We start from the raw sequence: 25,034 nt of genomic DNA on the forward strand, positions 1-25,034 counted from the left end.
TTGTTATAAACTTGTGCTTTGGATCATCTGCCTGCTCCTCTCTCAAAAAAAAAGAAAAAGGAAATAATGAATATAAATAATTGGAGGAGGAAATAATAGAAAAGAACGAAAAACAGAAACTTCAGTTTACAAATGCCAGAGATACTGGGTATAAGATGCAGAAGGGAGGGATGTCCCTAGTGATCCAGTGGTTAAGATTCCATGTCCCCAGTTCAGAGGGCACAGGTTCTATCCCTGGTTGGGAAACTAAGATCCCACATGCTGTGTGGCCAAAAAAAAAAAAAAAAAGATAGAGGCTACAGAAAGAAAATGACAAGGTGTTGGCAGAGTTCAGAATTAGTGATACTCAAGCTACCGTGTACCTACTCAATTATGTAAGTAAATCATGCAGTCCATTTCAAACTGGTTATGTTTTCCTACCATTCACTCTGAATGGTTTGTCTTGATAGACAAGGGAAGTCTTTCTGCTTCCTGACTAAACTGGCTCTGTGTCCCCATTTCTTCCCTAACAAGAAGGAAGACCACATTGAAAAGTTCTGCCCAGATGGTGAGAGTTTTGAAAGCTACCCCCAAGCTTGATCAGATTCGTTACTTAGAACCTATTTCCGTATGTAAAAATGAAGCCATTATAAAACAAAAGTAACACTTTAAGGGTTGATCTTATATATGCACAGAAGTTCTGGTAGGAGGAAATTCCTGACAGCAAGGGGTTTGTTATATTCATAGAGACAAGATGAATTAAAATAAATTTGGCACCAAAAGTTAACTAATGAATTTCCTCATATGTAATACAGGTATAATTTTTAACTTATGGCTTCATACACCCAGTAGGAAGAAATTCTTTAAATGAAATGGTTCTAAAATTCTCCAAGCATAGTAGGAAATATAATAAAATATTACCCATTTCTGAAAAGTTTTATTATCTTGATTTGCCTTGTCAGAATACTAGGCTGAAATATGGAATCATAAGTGTATCCATATTTTAAACATATTTTAGTTAGTATTTTAATTTAATTTATTAAACTATTAATAAGTTAGAATTACTTTTCAGTGCTTTCTTAAGTCTCATTTCTGTATCTTGGAATATTAATACAGTCTGACTACTTCAGTTTATATGGGTGAGTTTTATTTCCACATATATTAAGCTTTCTTTTGCATAACTTTTCATAAGAGATTCTGAATAAATATTCAGTATAGGCAACTGATATATTCATAAGCCTTGTTTGATGTAATTGTGTAATGTAAACTGATTTTGGTTTTTGCAACTCACATTACATTTATTTTATTTTTTTCATGTTACATTTTTAATACAGTCACAGATGCTTTTTATTCAAAGGTCTAAGTGAGTCTCATAGATTTCATGAAAATCCTATAGTGATCATTTTTGTAAGGTGAAAATTTTTAGGGTTGGGATAGTTGTTCATATTGTTCTTAAGTTTGAATTTTTCCATCTTGCATTGAAAGTAAACCTTTATTGTGTAGACAGTTAATTGAAGTATTATGTTTAGCTCATGAATTAATGAGGGTCATCATCAGGAAATTTGATTATATAAAGAACTGGATAGCATACCTTCAAGACTCCGAGTTATTTAAGGCTGTAGTTCACAGCCCTAAGGGTGCTAAGTTGCTTCAGTCGTGTCTGACTCTTTTTGACCTGATGGACGATAGCCGGCCAGGCTCCTCTATCAATGGGATTCTCCAGGCAAGAATACTGGAGTGGGTGGCCATTTCCTCCTCCAGTGGATCTTCCTGACCAGGGAATTGAACCCACATCTCTTATGTCTCTTGCATTGGCAGGAGGGTTCTTTACTACTAGCACTACATGGGAAGCCTGCAGGGCTATGGTAGATGCCTTAAATTCTTGAGTTGTTGTGTCTGCTTGTATAGTTTCTGATTTGTTTTCTTTTTCACCTTGCTATCACTGGCTTCATCTTGTTACTATCAATGTATATGCCTCTAGCAATTATACTGCCTCTGGAAAGTGTTCAAAGTAAACATGCTAGTATTGGGTTTAAAGCAAGGACAAAAATACTCAGTGAAAATCCAAGAGGCTTCCCACAAGTCAGATTCTTGAACTCTAGTTCAAGCACTTGGTGGAATGTATTTTGCTTACACAATGGCTTCTCCTCTCATCCCTTACTCTTGAATGTTTTCCAAAGAATGAGGTTGCTGGCAAGATGACTCCTACATTACTTGGTGATCACTATACATAACTGTTACCAGATTGTTGTTATAATTATTTGAAGCAATATTTTATCTTCATATGAAATACATATCTATAAAAGGACTCATTCAAAGGAAAGTAACCTTCACTGGGAGATTACTTGTCTGGAAGAACCTTCTAAAGTCATGCCTTCTATGGAAGTTCCTATAACAATGGTATTACTATTCTCTCTTGAGAGTCTTCCTTACTAATCTCCCTTGAGTCCCAGAAACCTCCTATTTACAAAATAAACTAGTTTTTCTTGAACTGGATTTATGTCCACTTGGAAAGAGTTCAGTTCAGTTCAGTTGCTCAGTCATGTCCAACTCTTTGCAACCCCATGGACTGCAGCATGGCAGGCCTCCCTGTCCACCACCAACTCCCGGAGTCCACCCAAACTCATGTCCATTGAGTCAGTGATACCATCCAGCCATCCCATCCTCTGTTGTCCCCTTCTCCTCCTTCCCTCAATCTTTCCCAGCATCAGGGTCTTTTCAAATGAGTCAGTTCTTCTCATCAGGTAGCCAAAGTATTGGAGTTTCAGCTTCAACATCAGTCCTTCCAATGAACACCCAGGACTGATCTCCTTTAGGATGGACTTATTGGATCTCCTTGCAGTCCAAGGGACTCTCAAGAGTCTGTACTCAGCTTTCTTTATAGTCCAACTCTCACATCCATACATGACTACTGGAAAAACCATAGCCTTGACTAGATGGACCTTTGTTGACAAAGTAAAGTCTTTGCTTTTTAATATGCTGTCTAGGTTGGGCATAACTTTCCTTCCAAGGAGCAAGTGTCTTTTAATTTCATGGCTGCAATCACCATCTGCAGTGATTTTGGAACTCCAAAAAGTAAAGTCAGCCACTGTTTCCCCATCTATTTGCCATGAAGTGATGGGACCAGATGCCATGATCTTATTTTTCTGAATGTTGGGCTTTAAGACAACTTTTTCACTCTCCTTTTTCACTTTCATCAAGAAGCTCTTTAGCTCCTCTTCACTTTCTGCCATAAGGGTGGTATCATCTGCATATCTGAGTTTATTGATATTTCTCCCAGCAATCTTGGTTCCAGCTTGTGCTTCTTCCAGCCCAGCGTTTCTCATGATGTACTCTGCATATAAGTTAAATAAGCACTGTTACAGCCTTGATATACTCCTTTTCCTACTTGGAACCAGTCTGTTGTTCCATGTCCAGTTCTAACTGTTGTTTCCTGACTTGTATACAGGTTTCTCAAGAGGCAGGTCAGGTGGTCTGCTTTCCCATCTCTTGAAGAATTTTCCACAGTTTATTGTGATCCACACAGTCAAAGGCTTTGGCATAGTCAATAAAGCAGAAATAGATGTTTTTCTGGAACTCTCTTGCTTTTTTTTTTTTTTTAAAGAGTTAGTTTTATTTAAATGATCATAGTTCAAGTTTGAACTAAGTACCAAATTAATTGCCAAAAATTTCTACTTGACCTATATATCAATTCAATAGCTTTTCTTTGCCATAAAGAATGGATGAATCCATATGTATCTACATATGAAGAATTTTAGGAATTTTTATTAACATCTGTATCTTTCATGTTTAGTGAAGAGTTTAACCTAAAATATTGGTTAACCAGGACTTTTGATTTCTGGTTTTAATCTCAATAATACATATCAACATGATGAAAATTAGGTCACTTAGTAGCACCTGTAAAGCTACTTAAGGTATAAAATTTTAAAGCTTTTCTGCAAGCAAAAGACAGTATATAATGATATACTTTCTTTTAAAAGATATCATTTTTATTGTAAAAAATACAGATAAGATAAAATAAGAAAGCAGAAATCACCCATACTTTTGCCACTCCAAGTTAACCATCATTACCAACTTGGTATTTACATTGCAAGGGTTGGAAGTTAATGGTGTCTGTATTAACAAACACAAATTAAAATTTTTTAAATTTTACATGAAATTCTTAAGTGCTCTTTGATGATGATATGATTTTTAATACAGGAGGTATATGAAATTTTTTTTTTTTACAGACACTGATTGAGATTTTTCAAAATATTAGTAACACTAATCTTGCTGATTTCATTGCTGGATTACTCACCATTATCATCTGTATGGCAGTTAAGGAATTAAATGATCGATTTAAACACAAAATCCCAGTCCCTATTCCTATAGAAGTGATTGTGGTAAGTAGAAAGTATAATTAGAAAATTCAGCATTAATTAGCTTTGTAAGAAAGGAACTGTTCAAACAAATGAACTTTTTAAAAACCTTTTTTGTTTTATTTCAGACAATAGCAGCTACTGCCATTTCGTATGGAGTTGACCTGGAAAAAAAGTATAATGCTGGCATTGTTAAATCCATCCCAAGTGGGTGAGTATGGAGTTCCTCTTAGGCATTAATAATACATTGTCAGTACTTCCTGTTTAAATGAAACAAGCTTCATTATAGTCTCATGTGTATGATCTTAAAGAAATATCCCATTTGTGCAAACTATCAGGTAAAGATCAAGTCACTTGTTTAAAAGCAGCACTATATGCTCTCTCTTTTTCTTTACATTCTTAAAACATGGCAGGACATGCACAGTTAACTCCAGACTCCTGATTTAAACTTACATATACAATTACAGTATAAGCAGAATCATGGTGTGTAACACTTATTGTACTGAGAACAATCTGCTTAAAGAAAAAGGGAGATCTGGCCTAAATTCTCTTCCATATAATCAGCTTAGGATAATAATTATATCATTTATTCCTATAAATAAAGTGCATGATCTTTTGGTTTGATATTTTGGTAGTTTGGTGAATTAAAAGTAAGGAACTAAGAGTCTTTGTCCTCTGTCATCATCTATTTCTGTGGCCCTGGGGCAGAGTGGGGTTCTCCTACAGTGTAAGTGTTAGCCGTTCAGTTGTGTCTGACTCTTTGTGACCCCGTGATTGTAGTCCACCAGGCTCCTCTGTCCATAGAGGCCTCCAGGCAAGAATACTGGAGTGGGTTGCCATTCCCTTCTCCAGGCGATCTTCCTGATCCGGGGATCAAACCCAGGTCTCCTCCATTGCAGGCTGATTCTTTACCATCTGAGCCAGCAACACAAAGATAATAACAAACCACTGAAATCTCAGCTTCAGCTTCTTGTAAAACACCAGTGAGATCCTTCATAAAGTGCAGAGTGGACCAAGGGCCCTGCATCATAATTTGATCATATGACAGTGAAAAAGAAACGCAAATGTTTATTAGATTTGTAACATTAGCTTACAGCATTCATGACTAGACTTGCTATTAGATGACAAGTAAGTACTGGTTTCCCTTCCATTGAATACTAGCTGAGGGACCTATAACACTCTGTGTTTTTCATGCTCTTAATTGAAATTCCTCAGCCCAGCCCAGCCCCGGGGCTTATTCCACAGGGAACTGCTGCCATGACATTAGATTAATTGTATGATTTCTTCTAATCTATTTTAAAAAAAGAAAGAAAAGTTACAACTGGCTACATGGGGCTTAATTTATGTATCATCCATTCCAGTGTTTCACAAACTCACTTTTTTCTATGAATCACAGGAGGTCTTGTTAACACAAATTCCTTCCTGGTTCTCATCCTGAACCTAATTAATATTTTTCAAAGGGGCTTCATATGATTCTAATGATTAGGTAAGTTTGGGAAACTTTACGTTAGAGGATCAACATTTTGATAGTGAATCCTAATGCTGGTATAAATTTAGTAATAAAAAGATGCAGTGTGGCTCCTTGAGTTACAGTGTTTTCACCTTAACAGCTAGATTATTTGAGTAGTTACAAGCAGCTACATTAAAAATATATTTTATAGATCCACGTTGTCAGGTTTCCTAAGGTGTAACTCTTAGAGGAGGTCCATGGCAAATGCCCTGTCCCCTAAGTCCAGGTTCTATTATTAGATTTTGGGCACTCCTTTTTGCTGCCACAAGTGATCCTTTCTGGCCCTATCAAGAGATTTCCTGGATGCTCTCCTGCTGAAAATGGATCTCGAGCCTCTTACTGTTGGGTTAGTCAAGTTGAATGCTCTGACAGACCGCCTGTTGTGATTGGTCAGTCTGCCTCACCTGCCTGGCCCCCCGCCCCAGGATATATATAAGCTCTTCCACCAGAGTAATGATCTCACTTGTCTTGTTCAGCTTTTTGATAACCCAGAAATAAGTATAACAACATTAACAAAAACTGAAAAAGAAAGCATGATGTGGAGAGATTGGAAAAGGGCAAGGAAAGGAGCGTGAGATGAGTAGGGTGAAATAAAGAGGAACAAAAGAGTGATTGTGGAACTTAACCTTCCGATGGTTAAGAACCCTCACTTTCAATGCAGGGGGCGTGGGTTCTATGCCTGGTCAGGAAACTAAGATGCCACATGCTGTGTGGCGCAACCAAAACAAAACAAAATATAGATTGTGCCTGCCCACCTCTTCATCTCCTCCCCATGTCAATCCCCCAAGAAGGGAGTAAAAGCACAGCCATTACTGGCAGTTTTCTTTAATCCCATTGAGAGTCAATGCCATATGTCAATATTGCTTAGTGTCCAATGACACCGTCCCCCAAACCATAACCACTTGCCCTACTCCCCTACTGCCTTTCTTGGCCAAATATACAATTTCTCCAAGTGTGGTCAGCTTCTGAGCATCCCACTGGGATTCACCCAAACCAGGGCCCCCTATTCTCTCACTAACTCTTTTTCTTAACCAGCAGGCTCTAAGAGGGCAAATCAGATCTGGCTACTCAGGAAATCATCTAATATCTAACATTCATACTCAGACCTACTAAATACTTCACTCTTCTGGGCCTCAGTTCCCTAATCAACAAAAAGAGAAAGGTAGATTCAACAATTTCTAGGATATTAGATTTAGGATAATACTTTGGATAATATTAAGATATTAGCAGGTTCTAGATTTCTATGGCTTTCTATAAGAACCTTATTTCTACATGACCACTTCCAACTATAGGGGAAAAAGTGTAGTTTCCTATGAAAGGAGCTTCAGATGTTAGGTAGGTCAGGGAGATTATTATTTTTTTTTTTTTTCGGCCAGAGAACTGGCCATACAGATAATCATCAAGATGCGGCATAAGAGAGGAATCCTCTCTGATTTTCATACTTGGGGATGATTGCATACTTATAAACTTGTAGATTTATTTCTTTATATGGTTGGTGAGTAGCTTTGGTTTTGTCAAATAGTAACTGTTTGATCCCACAACTATAGTGACTATGGAGCATTCTGATAACCATATACATTTAATCTTTTGGGGGTACTCAAGAAGATTTTCAGTATCATGGCTCTTCGATAGGGATTTTCCACTTCGCTGTTTCAGCATCTTACATTCTTTGTCTCTGTAACAGACCTGACCCACTTCTTGTACAGGGTCAATCTCATTTAACGACTAGGATATCATTTAAAGATATCCTAGATATCAAAGACCTTTGATATTAAAGACATCAAAGACCTCTAAGATGAAATTGTAAGGAGAAACACTAAAGTGTGAGATGGTGCAGCATAGGATTATATCGTATTAAAAAATCAGTAATGACAGGTTTCTTCTTGTCAGAGTGTAGATAAGGCAGCACCTAGTCTCTCAAATAGGGAACAAAGGAATCAGCCAGTGAGATAGCACCAATTTCTGACTGAAAATTGTAAAAACAGGTGCTACCACTTATCCATCTTATGTACCTCTTGTTCTCTTGGGTTAAATTCTTTCATGTCTGGGTTGATGTAGATCAACCCAACCCATGGCTGGGTTGATGTAGCATTTGGTGAGGTGGGGGAAGAGCATTGTAGTCAAATTGTCACAGCATTTTTCATTTAAAAACTAGGTTTTTGCCTCCAGCAATGCCATCTGTGAGTCTGTTTTCTGAGATGCTGACTGCATCATTTTCCATCTCTGTGGTCGCTTATGCCATTGCAGTGTCTGTAGGAAAAGTATACGCCATCAAGCATGATTACACCATCGATGGGAACCAGGTACGGTCACCCTTTTGCTGAACTGGTTTGTAGGACTGCAAATAAGAAGAAAATATGGGAAAGAATTTGTTGTCTGTTAAAGAAGGGATTGGTTTCTCCCATCCATCTTTACTGAGTTGGTTTCTCTCCTGCGTGTGCTAATTTGAAGTTATTTTGAAATATGCATGCTGTATCACTTCATTTTTTAAATATATTTTGTTGTTTATATATCCATATTTTATTATATATCTGAAAGATAAGAATGTAAAAAAACACATAAGCATGATACACCATTATATTTTTAGAAATACTAGCTATAATTCCATAATATCATCTAATATCCAGTCAGTTTTTAAGTAGATAACCACAATATCATTATCACAACTAAAAAAATGAATAATAATTCTTTAATAACATCAACTATCTAGCCAGTTTTTAGGTTGTCTTGGACGGAGGAGCCTGGTGGGCCACAGTCCATGGGGTCGCTAAGAGTCGGACAGGACTGAGCGACTTCACTTTCACTTTTCACTTTCATGCATTGGAGAAGGAAATGGCAACCCATTCCAGAGTTCTTGCCTGGAGAATCCCAGCGAAGGTGGAGCCTGGTGGGCTGCCGTCTATGGGGTCGCACAGAGTCGGACCCGACTGAAGCGACTTAGCAGCAGCAGCAGCAGCAAGTTTTTTGAACAGTTGATTTGTTTGGCTAAGTATCCAAAAAAGCTCCATGTATTATATTAGCTAGATACATCTCTTTTTTTATTTTACATCTTTTAAAGATTTATTTTTTAATTGAGGTATAGTTGATGTCCTATATTATATAAGTTTCAGGTGTGCAGCATAGCAATTCACAAGCTTTAAAGGTTATACTCCATTTATGGTTCTTAGAAAATAATTGGCTATATTCCCTGTGCATCACTTTACCTTTTAAGAAAAAAGTCAAAGTAATCCTAATTTTTAAAAAGTTAATTCATAAAAGTTAATTTAAAAAGTTAGATCATAAATAACATTTAAGCTTAACATATTAGGAGCAAGTTGGAATAAGAATTCTTCATGTAATCTAGTAATTAAAAAAATTTTTTTTCTTGATAATTTTTTTAAAGGCAGCTATAATATGGCAAAAGATTGCCACAAACATCAATGATAATAGTTGTGACCACTTTAAACTGAGGTAGTTCATTGTGCAATTAATTACAGGTTTCCCCATATCCAAAAGTAGAGAGTTCCTATGAAAATCTTCTTAAGCTGAAATGGCAGTCAAGTGAAGAAGCAGTTACCTTAAGACACATCTTGCAAACAGATGCATAAAATACACTAAGATGAACAGGTGCTCACACAGTTCAGAGCAATGGTGGCTCCGTGCTGAGATGCTGAGTGTAGCTTCCCAGGAAGGAGCTTGGTGCTGCCACTCTCTCTGCTTGGGGAGCATGCTGCCTTTATAAGGGGTTGCTGCAAAAACAAACATTTTTCGCCCTTTTTCATAATAGCAAAAATTCTCTTGAGATTTCTCTGAGTTAGCAAAAACAAGTAACTAACTTAAATAGATCTTTTATAAAAGCCAAGTGTAAACCAAACTTTTGAAAAGCAGGGGATACCAGTAACAGATACAGGATGGGTTTTGTAGCATCTGATCCATTACCACGCTGATTTTCCACTGCTTGCAGATCTGCAAGTCTTGTTTGTGTCCATAAACACAGCATAGCAATTACAGCAATTAAATGATTAGCCATCAGAATAATCATTCTCCAAGTCATAATATACTTCCTAGCAAATATCCAACCTCAGAAAAAATATTTTATGTGAGAGTTACAGATAGACCACTCACCAGGAAGTAAGATAAAGCATTTCAGCAAAAGATAAGTCAATCTTCAGAACAGTTGAGAGCAGTGAAGCCTCTCTTAGGCTTTATGGAGCCCAGATTCCACATGTCTTTCAAGGTCTCCAAGCACCTTTAATGGTAAGAATTAAACTGGGACTCCCAGGCAGGCTGGGCTTCGGAGATTGCTTTCTTAATGCTCTTTGCTTGACAAGAGTCTTCCAAAGATTTGATTTGTAGCATCACTACCATTCATTCTCTCTCTCTCTCTTAGGAATTCATCGCCTTTGGAATCAGCAACATCTTCTCTGGATTATTCTCTTGCTTTGTGGCTACCACTGCCCTGTCCCGCACCGCCGTCCAGGAGAGTACTGGGGGAAAGACACAGGTACGGGGCGGCGATGTGGTAATACCCATCTGCTGCTGCTGCTGCTAAGTCACTTCGGTCATGTCCAACTCTGTGCGACCCCATAGACGGCAGCCCACCAGGCTCTTCTGTCCCTGGGATTCTCCAGGCAAGAACACTGGAGTGGGTTGCCATTGCCTTCTACAATGCATGAAAGTGAAAAGTGAAAGCTAGAATGACGTAAAGAATGAAGCAGGGGAATGGTGGCTCAGAAAGGCTTGCACAAGAACTCAGGACAATTAGCCTTTGAAAAAAGTAAAACTTGCACATCCCATTCTGATTCCACTTGGGACCTCACCATCTCTGTGACGATGATCTACCCCCTCCCTGTAAACCTCTCTTTATAGTTTTATGATGCAGTAAGTCTCAAACCTTTTTGTGTCATTGCCCAGCTGGCAGATAGCTCCACTTACTTGCTTTTGCAGGGATGATAACAGTTGATAATGAAGGTGCACATTTTTTTCTATTTGTTATCTGGGAATAGAGAAGGCCTAGTAAGATCTCTTTGTGGCTTAATGAGTTATTCTGTTTTCAGGAAAATGAAAAGCTGTCTATTTACATTTCCTTTACCAAGGATCGGGGGCTTCCTCCAGAGGCCTTGCATCTGACAGAACCACAGTTTGCTAGCTAAGCATATGTCTGTTAAACACTTTGTCATTTCTTCCTGAGAAAAATTTGTTCTTGAAGTTCTGAATGTGGGTTTGATCTTGCCTTTAACTGTGATTTTAAGTTGTGGCCTTCCCCCAAACCAGCATCCCAGTTATCTCTGGAAAACTCCTCCTTCACTAGGCCAGATAGTTCAGGATCTGTACTCAGGCCATCCTTTTCAGCAGGACATGAGTCAGCTATGCCAAACCAAATGGATGGGGGTGAGGGGCAGGCTCAGGGATTGTGTTTCTGTTATGCCTGGGGAGTCTTCTCCTCCCAACACAGAAAGAACTATTATTTAAGAGTAAATAGTACTTTGAGACTATAAGGAGCAACAATCCAAAGTAAATAGTTTAACACACACTATCTACACACAGTCTTCAAATAGGATTTTTTTTCCAGGTAGAGACACAAATAAATATAAAAAAGAGAGTAACTGAGAAAATGAATGATTCCAACAGTGAGTGGCTCAGGGAGAGTTTGAATTGTCTCCAAGGTGCCCACAATGCTCCTTTCCCATTCATAACAGATCTTTGTGACAGAGTCAGAGGAATTGGCCTTCTCCAATTTCTTGGCTCCTGATGAACAAACATTTAATTTTCAGAATTACCCTATTTAAAGTCGAGTTTCCTTCTCCATTTTTCTGAAAACATTTCTAGCTCTGAGAGAGCAAATAAAACAATACAGCCTTAAACAGGAAGCATAACCAGAGATCTGTGGTCAAGGGGAAGGTCAAGGGGAAGGTTGGAGGTGATTGCCAAAGTTGCTCCTGTGTTCAGGGGCAGCTGTTAGCAGTGAAGTTTTCTGTGGCTTCCACTGGACATGGAGACCTGACAAGCTCCCCAAGGCACATGGCTATAAGTGGGTGCAGGCAGATCCCCAAGAGCTGATGTTCACTGTCTGCTAACTCCAGGCTCAAATGGGGACAGCCCTCTCCCCCTTCCCTTCCCCCCAAGAATGCCCATGCAAAGTGATCCCTTGGCAGAAGGTTTGGGGATAATAGCATTCTGGTAAGCTAATACCCCCTGCCACACACTGGCATGTATTATATTTAGGAATGAAGGATGCCAGGATTTCATACTGAAGAATGAAACAAGCACAGAAATCACTTGGTGTTTAATTACTGAAATGTATACTAAGTTCTGGGGTTAAAAGTCTAACAGTCTGGACTAAAATCCAGGAACTAATGACCAACTAAACTGGCAAGTCTTCCCTTGTTCTTTGACTTTTCCTGCATTTTTCATGTTGGGGCCTCAGATCAGATCAGATCAGTTGCTCAGTTGTGTCCAACTCTTTGCAACCCCGTGAATCGCAGCACGCCAGGCCTCCCTGTCTATCACCAACTCCCGGAGTTCACTGAGACTCACGTCTATTGAGTCAGTGATGCCATCCAGCCATCTCATCCTCTGTCGTCCCCTTCTCCTCCTGCCCCCAGTCCCTCCCAGCCTCAGGGTCTTTTCCAATGAATCAACTCTTTGCATGAGGTGGCCAAAGTACTGGAGTTTCAGCTTTAGCATCATTCCTTCCAAAGAAATCCCAGGGCTGATCTCTTTTAAAATGGGCTGGTTGGATCTCCTTGCAGTCCAAGGAACTCTCAAGAGTCTTTTCCAACACTACAGTTCAAAAGCATCAATTCTTCAGTGCTCAGCTTTCTTCACAGTCCAATTCTAACATGCATTCATGACCACTGGAAAAACCAGAGCCTTGACTAGACAGACCTTTGTTGGCAAAGTAAAGTCTCTGCTTTTGAATATGCTGTCTAGGTTGGTCATAACTTTCCTTCCAAGGAGTAAGCATCTTAATTTCATGGCTGCAATCACCATCAGCAGTGATTTTGGAGCCCAAAATGATAGTCTGACACTGTTTCCACTGCTTCCCCATCTATTTGCCATGAAGTGATGGGACCAGATGCCATGATCTTAGTTTTCTGAATGTTGAGCCTCAGCCAAGTTTTCACTCTCCTTTTTCACCTTCATCAAGAGGCTTTTTAGTTCTTCTTTGCTTTCTGCCATAAGGGTGGTGTCATCTGCATATCTGAGGTTATTGATATTTCTCCCGGCAATCTTGATTCCAGCTTGTGCTTCTTCCAGCCCAGTGTTTCTCATGATGTACTCTGCATATAAGTTAAATAAGCAGGGTGACAATATACAGCCTTGAAGGACTCCTTTTCCTATTTGGAACCAGTCTGATGTTCCATGTCCGGTTCTAACTGTTGCTTCTTGACCTGCATATACGTTTCTCAAGAGGCAGATCAGGTGGTCTGGTATTCCCATCTCTTTCAGAATTTTCCAATGTTTATTGTGATCCACACAGTCAAAGGCTTTGGCATAGTCAATAAAACAGAAATAGATGTTTTTCTGGAACTCTCTTGCTTTTTGGATGATCCAGCGGATGTTGGCAATTTGGTCTCTGGTTCCTCTGCCTTTTCTAAATCCAGCTTGAACATCTGGAAGCTCACGGTTCACGTATTGCTGAAGCCTGGCTTGGAGAATTTTGAGCATTACTTTACTAGCGTGAGAGATGAGTGCAATTGTGCGGTGGTTTGAGCATTCTTTGGCATTGCCTTTCTTTGGGATTGGAATGAAAACTGACCTTTTCCATTTCTATGGCCACTGCTGAGTTTTCCAAATTTGCTGGCATATTGAGTGCAGCACTTTCACAGCATCATCATTTAGGCTTTGAAATGGCTCAACTGGAATTCCATCACCTCCACTAGCTTTGTTCATAGTGATGCTTGCTAAGGCCCACTTGATTTCACATTCCAGGATGTCTGTCTCTAGGTGAGTAATCACACCATCGTGATTATCTGGGTCATGAAGATCTTTTTTGTACAGTTCTTCTGTGTATTCTTGCCACGTCTTCTTAATATCTTCTGCTTCTGTTAGGTCCATACCATTTCTGTCCTTTATCAAGCCCATCTTTGCATGAAATGTTCCCTTGGTATCTCTAATTTTCTTGAAGAGATCTCCAGTCTTTTCCATTCTGTTATTTTCCTCTATTTCTTTGCATTGATCGCTGAGGAAGGCTTTCTTATCTCTCCTTGCTATTCTTTGGAACTCTGCATTCAGATGCTTTTATCTTTCCTTTTCTCCTTTGCTTTTCACTTCTCTTCTTTTCACAGCTATTTGTAAGGTCTCCTCAGACAGCCATTTGGCTTTTTTGCATTTCTTTTTCTTGGGGATGGTCTTGACCCCTGTCTTCTGTACAATGTCACGAACCTCCATCCATAGTTCATCAGGCACTCTGTCTATCAGATCTAATCCCTTAAATCTATTTCTCACTTCCACTGTATAATCATAAGGGATTTGATTTAGGTCATACCTGAATGGTCTAGTGGTTTTCCCTACTTTCTTCAATTTAAGTCTAAATTTGACAATAAGGAGTTCATGATCTGAGCCACAGTCAGCTCCCCGTCTTGTTTTTGCTGACTGTATAGAGCTTCTCCATCTTTGGCTCCAAAGAATATAATCAATCAGATTTCGGTGTTGACCATCTGGTGATGTCCATGTGTAGAGTATTCTCTTGTGTTGTTGGAAGAGGGTATTTGCTATGACCAGTGTGTTCTCTTGGCAAAACTCTATTAGCCTTTGCCCTGCTTCATTCCATACTCCAAGGCCAAATTTGCCTGTTACTCCAGGTGTTTCTTGACTTCCTACTTTTGCATTCCAGTCCCCTATAATGAAAAAGACATCTTTTTTGGGTATTAGTTCTAAAAGGTCTTGTAGGTCTTCATAGAACCGTTCAACTTCAGCTTCTTCAGCATTACTGGTTGGGGCATAGGCTTGGATTACCATGATATTGAATGGTTTGCCTTGGAAACGAACAGAGATCATTCTGTCGTTTTTGAGATTGCATCCAAGTACTGCATTTTGGACTCTTTTGTTGACCATGATGGCCACTCCATTTTTTCTAAGGGATTCCTGCCCACAGTAGTAGATATAATGGTCATCTGAGTTAAATTCACCCATTCCAGTCCATCTTAGTTCGCTGATTCCTAGAATGTCGACATTCACTCTTGCCATCTCCTGTTTGACCACTTCCAATTTGCCTTGATTCATGGACCTAACATTCTAGGTTCCTATGCAATATTGCTCTTTACAGCATTGGACCTTGCTTCTATCACCAGTCACATCCACAACTGGGTATTGTTTTTGCTTTGGCTCCATCCCTTCGTTCTTTCTGGAGTTATTTCTCCACTGATCTCCAGTAGCATATTGGGCACCTACCGAACTGGGGAGTTCCCCTTTCAGTATCCTATCATTTTGCCTTTTCATACTGTTCATGGGGTTCTCAAGGCAAGAATACTGAAGTGATTTGCCATTCCCTTCTCCAGTGGACCACATCATAGTTGAGGGCTAATTATTCCCTATCCTCGGTGAGTAGGTCGCCACCCTCCTGGCATGAGTTAGGCAGCTGGCTTTGGTCCCTGTTCCCAAATCTCCATCTCTTTCCCCAATCCCCAGAGCCCTACATCCACAGTGAAATGCAAGTGGCTCATGATAGACAATAAATATTGGTTAAGTAATTCCACAGAACTAAAGGAAGAGAAGAAAGTAGGGAAGGATGAAGGAAGGATACCGGATTCTCTGCTTAGATAGGAGAGGAGGGGAAATCTCACTAAGGTCCTGGGAACCTGGACATGTGGTGCTGCAAGATACAGATTACCTAGAAATGGGAATGTGGATGGACAGAACAGACTTTTCAGTATATCATATACATAATATGGCCTCAGGCTAGCCTAGCTATCCTCTGAACATGACTGTCAATTTGCCAGATGGAGTGGATGAGTGTGGCTATGATATTTCCTTACATTTTTGGATTTTTATTTGTATTGGTTTTATGTGTCTCCTTGAATGCAAGCATTTTGCATTGGGCAGCACCAGGGCCAAATGTACCCTCCTCTACTGCTTCCTCTCTGTTCACTTGGCTTCTGGCTCCCTCTCTCCTCTCCTTCGTTTTAGAGTTTCTAGGCTTCACCTTGGCCAGGCCCCAGCTGTCTCAGCAGAGAATCCATTGGTCATCTAATCACACTACAGCATAGTCCCCACCCCCTCAGCTTCTGTCCTAGCTAGTTGTGAATCTTGGAAGAGCTTTTCTGCCAGTGAGGGTAAAGTTTCTGAAGCTTCCTTTACTCCAGCTACTGGCCCCATCACACGGCTGCTGTAGGAGGATGCTGGTAACATGGTCCTACCTCTCAACAAACTCATGTGGTGTTTTTTAGTCTGCAGTACTGGTGAATTTATTTTCTCTGAGATTATCATGGCAACTGTGCCTGCAAAGTGTTATTAGAATAGTTATCAGGTTGCCAATTCAATAATGTAGAAGAATCAATTATGTGCTATGAGAAGTTATTTCCCAAGAATGCTTCAAGGATCTGTTGTCCAGGAACAAGGATGGGCTGGGTTTCCTGGAATGACAAATGACTGAAGATTGACCTCTTAAATTGACACCAAAAAAATAGAGATCTGTCATGTATCCAAGTGCAATCAAGCCAAACTGGCTTTCCTCTAGCAGACCTAGCCCCCACATTTTCTTTTTCTCTGCCATAGCTACTAAACGTATTTGGTTTTAGCAAATAATTTTTATTTTTCTCAATAGGACTGAACAGAAGGAGGGAGGTGGGGGAGCGTTGTGTGCCCATGAACAGGCTCTTGCACACATGCGTGCAGCAAGCACACATTCAGAGTGGGAAGCACAGACCCTGACTATGGGAGGTGTGTGTGTCTTTCAGGTTGCCGGCATCATCTCGGCTGGGGTTGTGATGATCGCCATCGTTGCCCTGGGGAAGTTGCTGGAACCCCTGCAGAAGGTATAACCTTGAATCTCTCCACACCGATTGCTTACTTTCCCTTTCCTGCTCTGCTACCCAAGAAATAGCAGGGGGTTTAAAAGTCATCAAATGGCAAACCATTCTACTGAATAACCCAGATTTCCCCATCTCTCCTGGCAGTCGGTCTTGGCAGCTGTTGTAATTGCCAACCTGAAGGGCATGTTTATGCAGGTGTGTGACGTTCCTCATCTGTGGAGGCAGAATAAGACTGATGCTGTAAGTTGCTTGCCATCCTTTTTTTTTTTTCTGAAATAGGAATTACTTATGTGCTTCTTGCCATATTATTATATTCCCTTATCTCCTGAGTCTTACTTGCATTTTGGGAAGCAGAGCAGAAATTAGAATTTTGTGGATAAGCCAAAACTGTGAAGTCTTCCACATGAGCTACAATTTGTGAAGGTCCTATATCTCTGGGAAGATCCATTTTGTACAAGAATCCCATATGAGCTCCTTCATATACCGCTGGCCTTCCAAAGCCAAAGAACAAATAAAAAAAACCCTCTAATCTAGAAGGACAAATAAAACACGAAGCAGAAACAAAATGCAAAACCCCATGTCGATTATAATTTTGATTAAAGTAATCTTTACAACTCTTCTGAGGAATTGTAAAAAGCAAAAAAGAAGAAGCAGCAGCAGCTAAACCCTTCAGAATTCTGCTATAATTTAAACCAGAACAGATAAAAAGAATGGGAAAAAATTCCCTATCTATCTATACGGAAAGATCTCCAAGACAAATTGTTAAGTAAAAAGAGACTGGGCCAAATTGAAGAATGTGTATAACACACTAAAAGAAGGGAAAATAATCTATGTTTTACAGTGATATTTGCTTGTATTTGCAAAAAAAAAAAATGCTGGTGAAAAATGTGCACATGTGTACACACACACACAGAAATAAAAAAGGATGTAAGAGAGAAAAGAGGATGGGAATGAATGGAGAAAGGAGAGGGTTGCAACCAAGATTTTTCACTGCACACTTTTTTGGTCACACCATGTTGCTTGCGGGATCTTAGTTCCCCGACCAGAATTCAAACCTGAACCCCCCCGCAGTGGGTGTGTGGAGTCTTAACCACTGGACCTCTAGGAAAGTGCCTCTGCATACCTTTTTTTTTTTTTTTTTTTCAACTTTACATAATTGTATTAGTTTTGCCAAATATCAAAATGAATCCGCCACAGGTATACATGTGTTCCCCATCCTGCACCCTCCTCCCTCCTCCCTCCCCATACCATCCCTCTGGGTCGTCCCAGTGCACTAGCCCCAAGCATCCAGTATCGTGCATCGAACCTGGACTGCATACCTTTTTAATACCAATTTTATTTTGAACTATGTTAATATATATCAGGGCTTCCCTGGTGGTTCAGTGGTAAAGAATCTGCCTGCCAATGCAGGAAACTGGGGTTTGATCCCTGGGTGGTGAAGATCCCGTGGAGGAGGAAATGGCAACCCACTCTAATACTCTTGCCTAGGGAATTCCATGGACAGAGCAACCTGCTGGGCTACAGTCCATGGGGTCGCAAAGAGCTGGACATGACTCAGTGACTAAAACAACAATATATCACCTATTCAAAAACTAAATCTAAAAATATTTTAATAGGACAGTTGGCCTGTATTGGGAAGTCCAATTTCCACTTAAAGTATGTAAGGACATCAGAATATTTTACAAAGCTGTGATTTGTTCGTGGACAATTGATATTATTTTTTACAGGTAGTCACCCACTTCATGGTACCTGATGAATTAGCATTTTTCATTTTCATGTTTTCCTAGGTTATTTGGGTATTTACATGCATGGCATCCATCATTCTGGGACTGGACCTCGGTTTACTAGCTGGCCTTGTGTTCGGATTTCTCACTGTGGTCCTGAGAGTTCAATTGTGAGTAATATAAAATCCAAGTTATCGATAAACAGGACAATACACCCTGAAATTTCTTATACAATTTTGATAAGTATAATAAAACTACTCCCTTTCACAGGAGTTATTATTTATAAGTGCTTCTACAAATTAAACATTATCATAATTAGTCTTTAAAAAAATCCTGTGAATATTTTTTATTATTCTCATTTGATAAGTAAGATAATTGAAACTCAGTAGATTAAGAACCTTCTCTAAGATCACACAGCTAGTATGTGCGGAGCCAGCATTTCAAAGATGTATCCCACCCCAAAATCTATGCACTTGCTCACAGGCTCTACTGCTATGTTCACCTCCAAGTCATGGTAAGACTAAAAGATACATAATCAGCAAAAGACTGAGGTTGCTGTGTAGTTTCTTTTTAAAATGAGATGAAGTCTAAGAGGCACTGGGGACCCAAGTCTTGGGCCCAGACAGCTGCTAAATATATTATGGCTCATTTTCTTTTGAAGCTAGTAACCCAGAAGTTATGTAATAACCCAGAATAGGAGACTTTAAGACAGTTGACTGTAGCCAAAATTCATTCAAATCTGCCAAATAAGGTATGTACCTAATAAACCATACCAATAATATAAAACAGATATAACCAGGTCATCTAGAGAGTGAAAGCAGCAGAGACACAGTTCAAAGTAATGGAAAACAATCTGTGAGGCAGCTTGGAGGTGTGTTTGTTTTGTTTGGACTCTTGAGAGGCCTTCGGTAGGTACCTTTCTATGTCTTTGGCATTTTCTGAACAGAGAGTCGAAGAAAGCTTCTCTCGAAGCCTCTGCTATCTTCCCAGACTTCTGGCTCCTTCTTGGCCTGCACTTGGGCCACGAAGGAATGAAAAACCTGGGTAAACCTAACACAGATGTCTACAGCTTAGCCTAGGTCCATGTCTCCTGTTTCACCAAGCAATTCTCCTTGCCTCCCCTGGCATGTTGGAGCCTACCCAAAAGCTTGTGTTTACCATCTCAGCACCCTTAAGTGGTTGCCCAGGGGCCTGAAAGACTTCTCAAGCTCCCAAAGCACCCAGTTTTCTTCTGGGAAACACCCCAGAAACTCTCCTTGGAAGATGATGTCTTCTGAGCTCTGGCTACTCCATATTTACTGTAACTTGTGTGTGATTGAGAGGGAGAAGGGTTTTTAGAGACAGACTACACAGTTTCTGAGCTTTAAGTTAAAAATCAGCATGGCACAGTAAGTCAAGGAGAAATGGGTGAAACCCTTTACCTGCAGATTTGGTAATGAGGCTTTGAGCCAACCAAAAGCAGTATCCTCCCCAGGATTTAATTTCCAGTAATTATAAGCCTGGTCCAGAGAGCACATTGCTGAGAGCACCCCAAACAGACATTCTTTGTTCAGGCATAGTATTTAGCATATGTCCCTAGTCACAGTTGAGGAATCCTGGAATTTATGTGATTGCACCAGGAACAGGAAATCAACAATCTGGTCCTCCCAGGCTCCTGTTTCTATGAAATGAGACTAATTGGATCACTGCAGACTTTCCATACTTCATCAGAAAGTTGCTATAACTCACAAGGTAGTTCTAGGCACTGTGCCAGACCATGAAGACCCACAGGTTAAAGATAGAGGCTGTGCTTCTCTTCCTCCAGAACCTTTTTGAACTTCTCTAAACCTCAGTTTACTCACTTACTTAAAAATGAGGATAATACTGTTAACCATTCAGGGCTCAAATAAGATTTAACATGTGTGAAAGCTCTTTGCTTATCCTATAAAGTGCCACACATATGAAAGTATGATGCTCATTACTTCTTGCAGGCATTGGAAAAGAGGCACACTTCCTTTTTTACCCCCAGGCTTGCACAAATACCAGCTGTTCACTTCAGAGTTAGCTACCAGAAAATGTCATCTGCAATAAAGACAGAGTCCCAAGACATCCAAATTATGGGCTCTTTAGATTCTGTCATTTCTTCTAACGTTTTATTCCAAAATATGCTTGTTCCAAAAAATCCTGACCTTAATTTTTCTTCTTTTAGTCCATCTTGGAACAGCCTTGGAAGTATCCCTAGCACAGACATCTACAAAAGCACAAAGAATTACAAAAATGTAAGTGCCCTTGGGAGACACTGGCTGGACTTGGGTTTGCTAAGCTGGATTTTCAGAGGTTGCATATTTCTCTTCTTGTGTGTCAGGGATAAGGTAGCCAAAAAGGGAGGCTACTTCTGTTGGGAAAGCCCATAAATATACTGGGCGTACTAGGAAAACTTTTGTCCCAGTGTGCCCTCTGCTATCCAACCCTTTGCAACCCCATGGACTGTAGCCTGCTAGGCTTCTCTGTCCATAGGGATTCTCCAGGCAAGAATACTGGAGTGGGTTGCCATGCCCTCCTCCAGGGGATCTTCCCAACCCAGGGGTTGAACCCAGGTCTCCCTCATTGCAGGCAGATTCCTTAGTGTCTGAGCCACCAGTGAAGCCCTCTGAGCCACCATGGAAGCTCTCTGATATGAATTTTGTTCATGCTAGTTAAGATGTCATTTTAATGTCAAACCATTGTAAGAGGTATTTTTTTAAAAACAGGCAATTCAATTATTTCCAAAAGTTGAATCAAATTCTATTTCTCTGAGTGAATGGGGTCAAAAGACACAAACTTCCAGGTATAAAATAAGCCACGGGGTTGCAATATACAGTATGGTGACCAAAGTTAATAATACTATATAGCATATCTCAAAATCGCTAAGAGAATAGATCTTAAAAAGTCCTTATCACACAAAAAATTTTGTAATTACATATTGTGACAGATGTTAACTAGACTTATAGTGGTGATCATTTTGCAATATATACAAATAGGTTGTATATAATATGTACAATGTGAACATATGAAACCAATATGTCAGTTTTAACTTTAAAAAGACAGAGCCTCAGAGACCTCTAGGACAAAATAAAATATATCTACATATGAGTAACAGCAGTCCCAAAAAAGGAGAAGAGAAAAAAAAAGATAAAATATTTGAATAAGTATCAAAATGTTCCCAAATTAGAAGAAAAATATGTACAAATCCAGAATGCCCACTGAACCCAGTTAATGTACACATAAAAATCCATACCCAGAAATATTATAGTGATAGGGCTGAAAGCCATGACATGAAACATTTTTTAAGCAGCAAGAGGAAAAAAATTTCTATTTCTCTATGTTATCATTATCCTCTATGAAATTGTCTGAAATCCCTGTGAAATCATGTTCTCTGTCACAAAGAACCTTATTTGACATCTGTATCCTAGAATTGGAAGAAATAATACATAATACAGAAAATCAAAAATGAAGAAAATGAACATTCCATTGATGGGCTTATATTCCCTGCCAAAAAAAAAAAAAAAGATTGCTTAATGATCAGAGGGAACAAAGATGAAAAAGCAGAGAAAGAAATTTTAAAGGGGTAGTCCAAGATGGATTCTGGAGCAGGAAGATTCTGAACTCCCCTCCCCCTAAGGACACACCCAATCTACAGCTACTTACTAGCAACAAGAAAACATATAAAAGTAAAAATCTCATTGGTAAAGGCAAATATAGTAAAGGTAGATTAACCAGGCATATATTTAGAAACAAAGCCCAACAAATAACTGTAAAATTTCTATGGAATCACAAAAGACCCTGAGTAGCGAAAGCAATCTTAAGAAAGAACTAAGTGGGAGACATCATGCGCCCTGATTTCAAGTTCTGCTACAAAGCTATTGTCATATACTCTGGTTTCTCTTCAGATCATATAAATATTTCCCCTTTCTACTCCAAAGTTATTATAATCAAAAGAGTATGGTATTAGCATCAAAATACATGTAGATCAATGGAATATAATAGAAAGCCCAGAAATAAATTCACAGATACATAGACAGCTTATAACAAGAATATACAATGGAAAAAGATAGTCTCTTCAATCAGTGATATTCAGTTCAGTCAGTTCAGTTGCTCAGTCATGTCCGACTCTTTGCGGCCCCATGGACTGTAGTTCACCAGGCCTCCCTGTCCATTATCAACTCCCGGAGTTTACTCAAACTCACGTCCATTGATTCGGTAATGCCATCCAATCATCTCACCCTCTGCCGTCCCCTTCTCCTCCTGCCTTCAATCTTTCCCAGCATCAGGGTCTTTTCAAATGAGTCAGCTCTTCTCATCAGGTGGCCAAAGTATTGGAGTTTCAGCTTCAGCATCAGTCCTTCCAATGAACATTCAGGACTGATTTTCTTTAGGATGGACTGGTTGGATCTCCTTGCAGTCCAAGGGACCCTCAAGAGTCTTCTCCAACAACACAGTTCAAAAGCATCAATTCTTTGGCGCTCAGCTTTCTTTATAGTCCAGCTCTCACATCTATACATGACTACTGGAAAAACCATAGCTTTGACTAGACAGACCTTTGTTGGCAAAGTAATGTCTCTGCTTTTTAATATCCTGTCTAGGTTGGTCATAACTTTTCTTTCAAGAAGTAAGCGTCTTTTTATTTCATGGCTGCAGTCACCATCCGCAGTGATTTTGGAGCCCAAAAAAATAAAGTCTCCAGCTGTTTCTGCTGTTTCCCCATCTATTTGCCATGAAGTGATGGAACTGGATGCCATGATCTTTGTCTTCTGAATGCTGAGCTTTAAGCCAACTTTTTCACTCTCCTCTTTCACTTTCATCAAGAGGCTCTTTAGTTCTTCTTCACTTTCTGCCATAAGGGTGGTGTCATCTGCACATCTGAGGTTATTGATATTTCTCCCAGCAATCTTGATTCTAGCTTGTGCTTCTTACAGCCAAGCGTTTTTCATGATGTATTCTGCATATAAGTTAAATAAGCATGGTGACAATATACAGCCTTGATGTACTTCTTTTCCTATTTGGAACCAGTCTGTTGTTCCAAGTCCAGTTCTAACCGTTCCATCCTGACCTGCATACAGATTTCTCAAGAGGCAGGTCAAGTGGTCTGGTATTCCTATCTCTTTCAGAATTTTCCACAGTTTATTGTGATCCACACAGTCAAAGGCTTTGGCGTAGTCAATAAAACAGAAATAGATGTTTTTCTGGATCTCTCTTGCTTTTTCTATGATCCAGCACATGTTGGCAATTTGATCTCTGATTCCTCTGCCTTTTCTAAATTCAGCTTGAACATCTGGAAGCTCACAGTTCACGTATTGCTGAAGCCTGGCTTGGAGAATTTTGAGCATTACTTTGCTAGTGTGTGAGATGAATGCAATTGTGTGGTAGTTTGAGCATTCTTTGGCATTGCCTTTCTCTGGAATTGGAATGAAAACTGACCTTTTCCAGTCCTGTGGCCACTGCTGAGTTTTCCAAATTTGCTGGCATATTGAGTGCAGCACTTTCACAGCATCATCTTTTAGGCTTTGAAATAGCTCAACTGGAATTCCATCACCTCCACTAGCTTTGTTCGTAGTGATGCTTTCTAAGGCCCACTTGACTTCACATTCCAGGATGTCTGGCTCTAGGTGAGTGATCACACCATCGTGATTATCTGAGTCGTGAAGATCTTTTTTGTACAGTTCTTCTGTGTATTCTTGCCACCTCTTCTTAATATCTTCTGCTTCTGTTAGGTCCATACCATTTCTGTCCTTTATTGAGCCCATCTTTGCATGAAATGTTCCCTTGGTATATCTAATTTTCTTGAAGAGATCTCTAGTCTTTCCCATTCTACTGTTTTCCTCTATTTCTTTGCACTGATACCTGAGGAAGGCTGTCTTTTCTCTCCTTGCTATTCTTTGAAACTCTGCATTCAAATGCGTATATCTTTCCTTTACTCCTTTGCTTTTGGCTTCTCTTCTTTTCACAGATTTTTCTATTCTATTTGAAGCCTATTCTAAAGAAGGGGCTTCTCTTCTTTTCTATTTGTAAGATCTCCTCAGACAACCATTTTGCTTTTTTGCATTTCTTTTTATTGGGGATGGTTTTCTTGGTTAGAAAACTAACCAATCTAATCACATGGACCACAACTTTGTCTAACTCAGTGAAACTATGAGCTATGCCATGTAGGGTCATCCAAGATGGACAAGTCATGGTGGAGAGTTCTGACAAAATGTGGTCCACTGGAGAAGGGAATGGCAAACCACTTCTGTATTCCTGCCTTGAGAACCCCATGAACAGTATGAAAAGACGAAAAGATAGGACATGGAAAGATGAATTCCCCAGGTTGGTAGGTGCCCACTATGCTGCTGGAGATCAGTGGAGAAATAACTCAAGAAAGAATGAAGGGATGAAGCCAAAGAAAAAACAACACCCAGTTGTGGATGTGACTGGTGATGGAGCAAAGTCCAATGCTGTAAAGAGCAATATTGCATAGGAACCTGGAATGTTAGATCCATGAATCAAGGCAAAT

The 25,034-nt window shown here is 39.7% G+C and overlaps 1 protein-coding gene across 1 annotated transcript in view; it reads left to right on the forward strand.

Annotated features, from left to right (window-relative positions):
* Nucleotides 1-25,034, forward strand: part of SLC26A4 (solute carrier family 26 member 4) — a 59,061-nt gene that overhangs the window by 16,133 nt on the left and 17,894 nt on the right. Inside the window, exons 7-14 of the mRNA XM_055590260.1 lie at nucleotides 4,209-4,361; nucleotides 4,466-4,548; nucleotides 8,003-8,150; nucleotides 10,217-10,330; nucleotides 16,728-16,805; nucleotides 16,947-17,042; nucleotides 18,590-18,696; nucleotides 20,715-20,784. Of these exons, the coding sequence (XP_055446235.1) occupies nucleotides 4,209-4,361; nucleotides 4,466-4,548; nucleotides 8,003-8,150; nucleotides 10,217-10,330; nucleotides 16,728-16,805; nucleotides 16,947-17,042; nucleotides 18,590-18,696; nucleotides 20,715-20,784 (849 nt within the window). The remainder of the gene's footprint in view (nucleotides 1-4,208; nucleotides 4,362-4,465; nucleotides 4,549-8,002; nucleotides 8,151-10,216; nucleotides 10,331-16,727; nucleotides 16,806-16,946; nucleotides 17,043-18,589; nucleotides 18,697-20,714; nucleotides 20,785-25,034) is intronic.

The sequence above is a fragment of the Bubalus kerabau genome, chromosome 8 (assembly GCF_029407905.1).
Source record: "Bubalus kerabau isolate K-KA32 ecotype Philippines breed swamp buffalo chromosome 8, PCC_UOA_SB_1v2, whole genome shotgun sequence".
Classification (NCBI taxonomy): domain Eukaryota; kingdom Metazoa; phylum Chordata; class Mammalia; order Artiodactyla; family Bovidae; genus Bubalus; species Bubalus kerabau.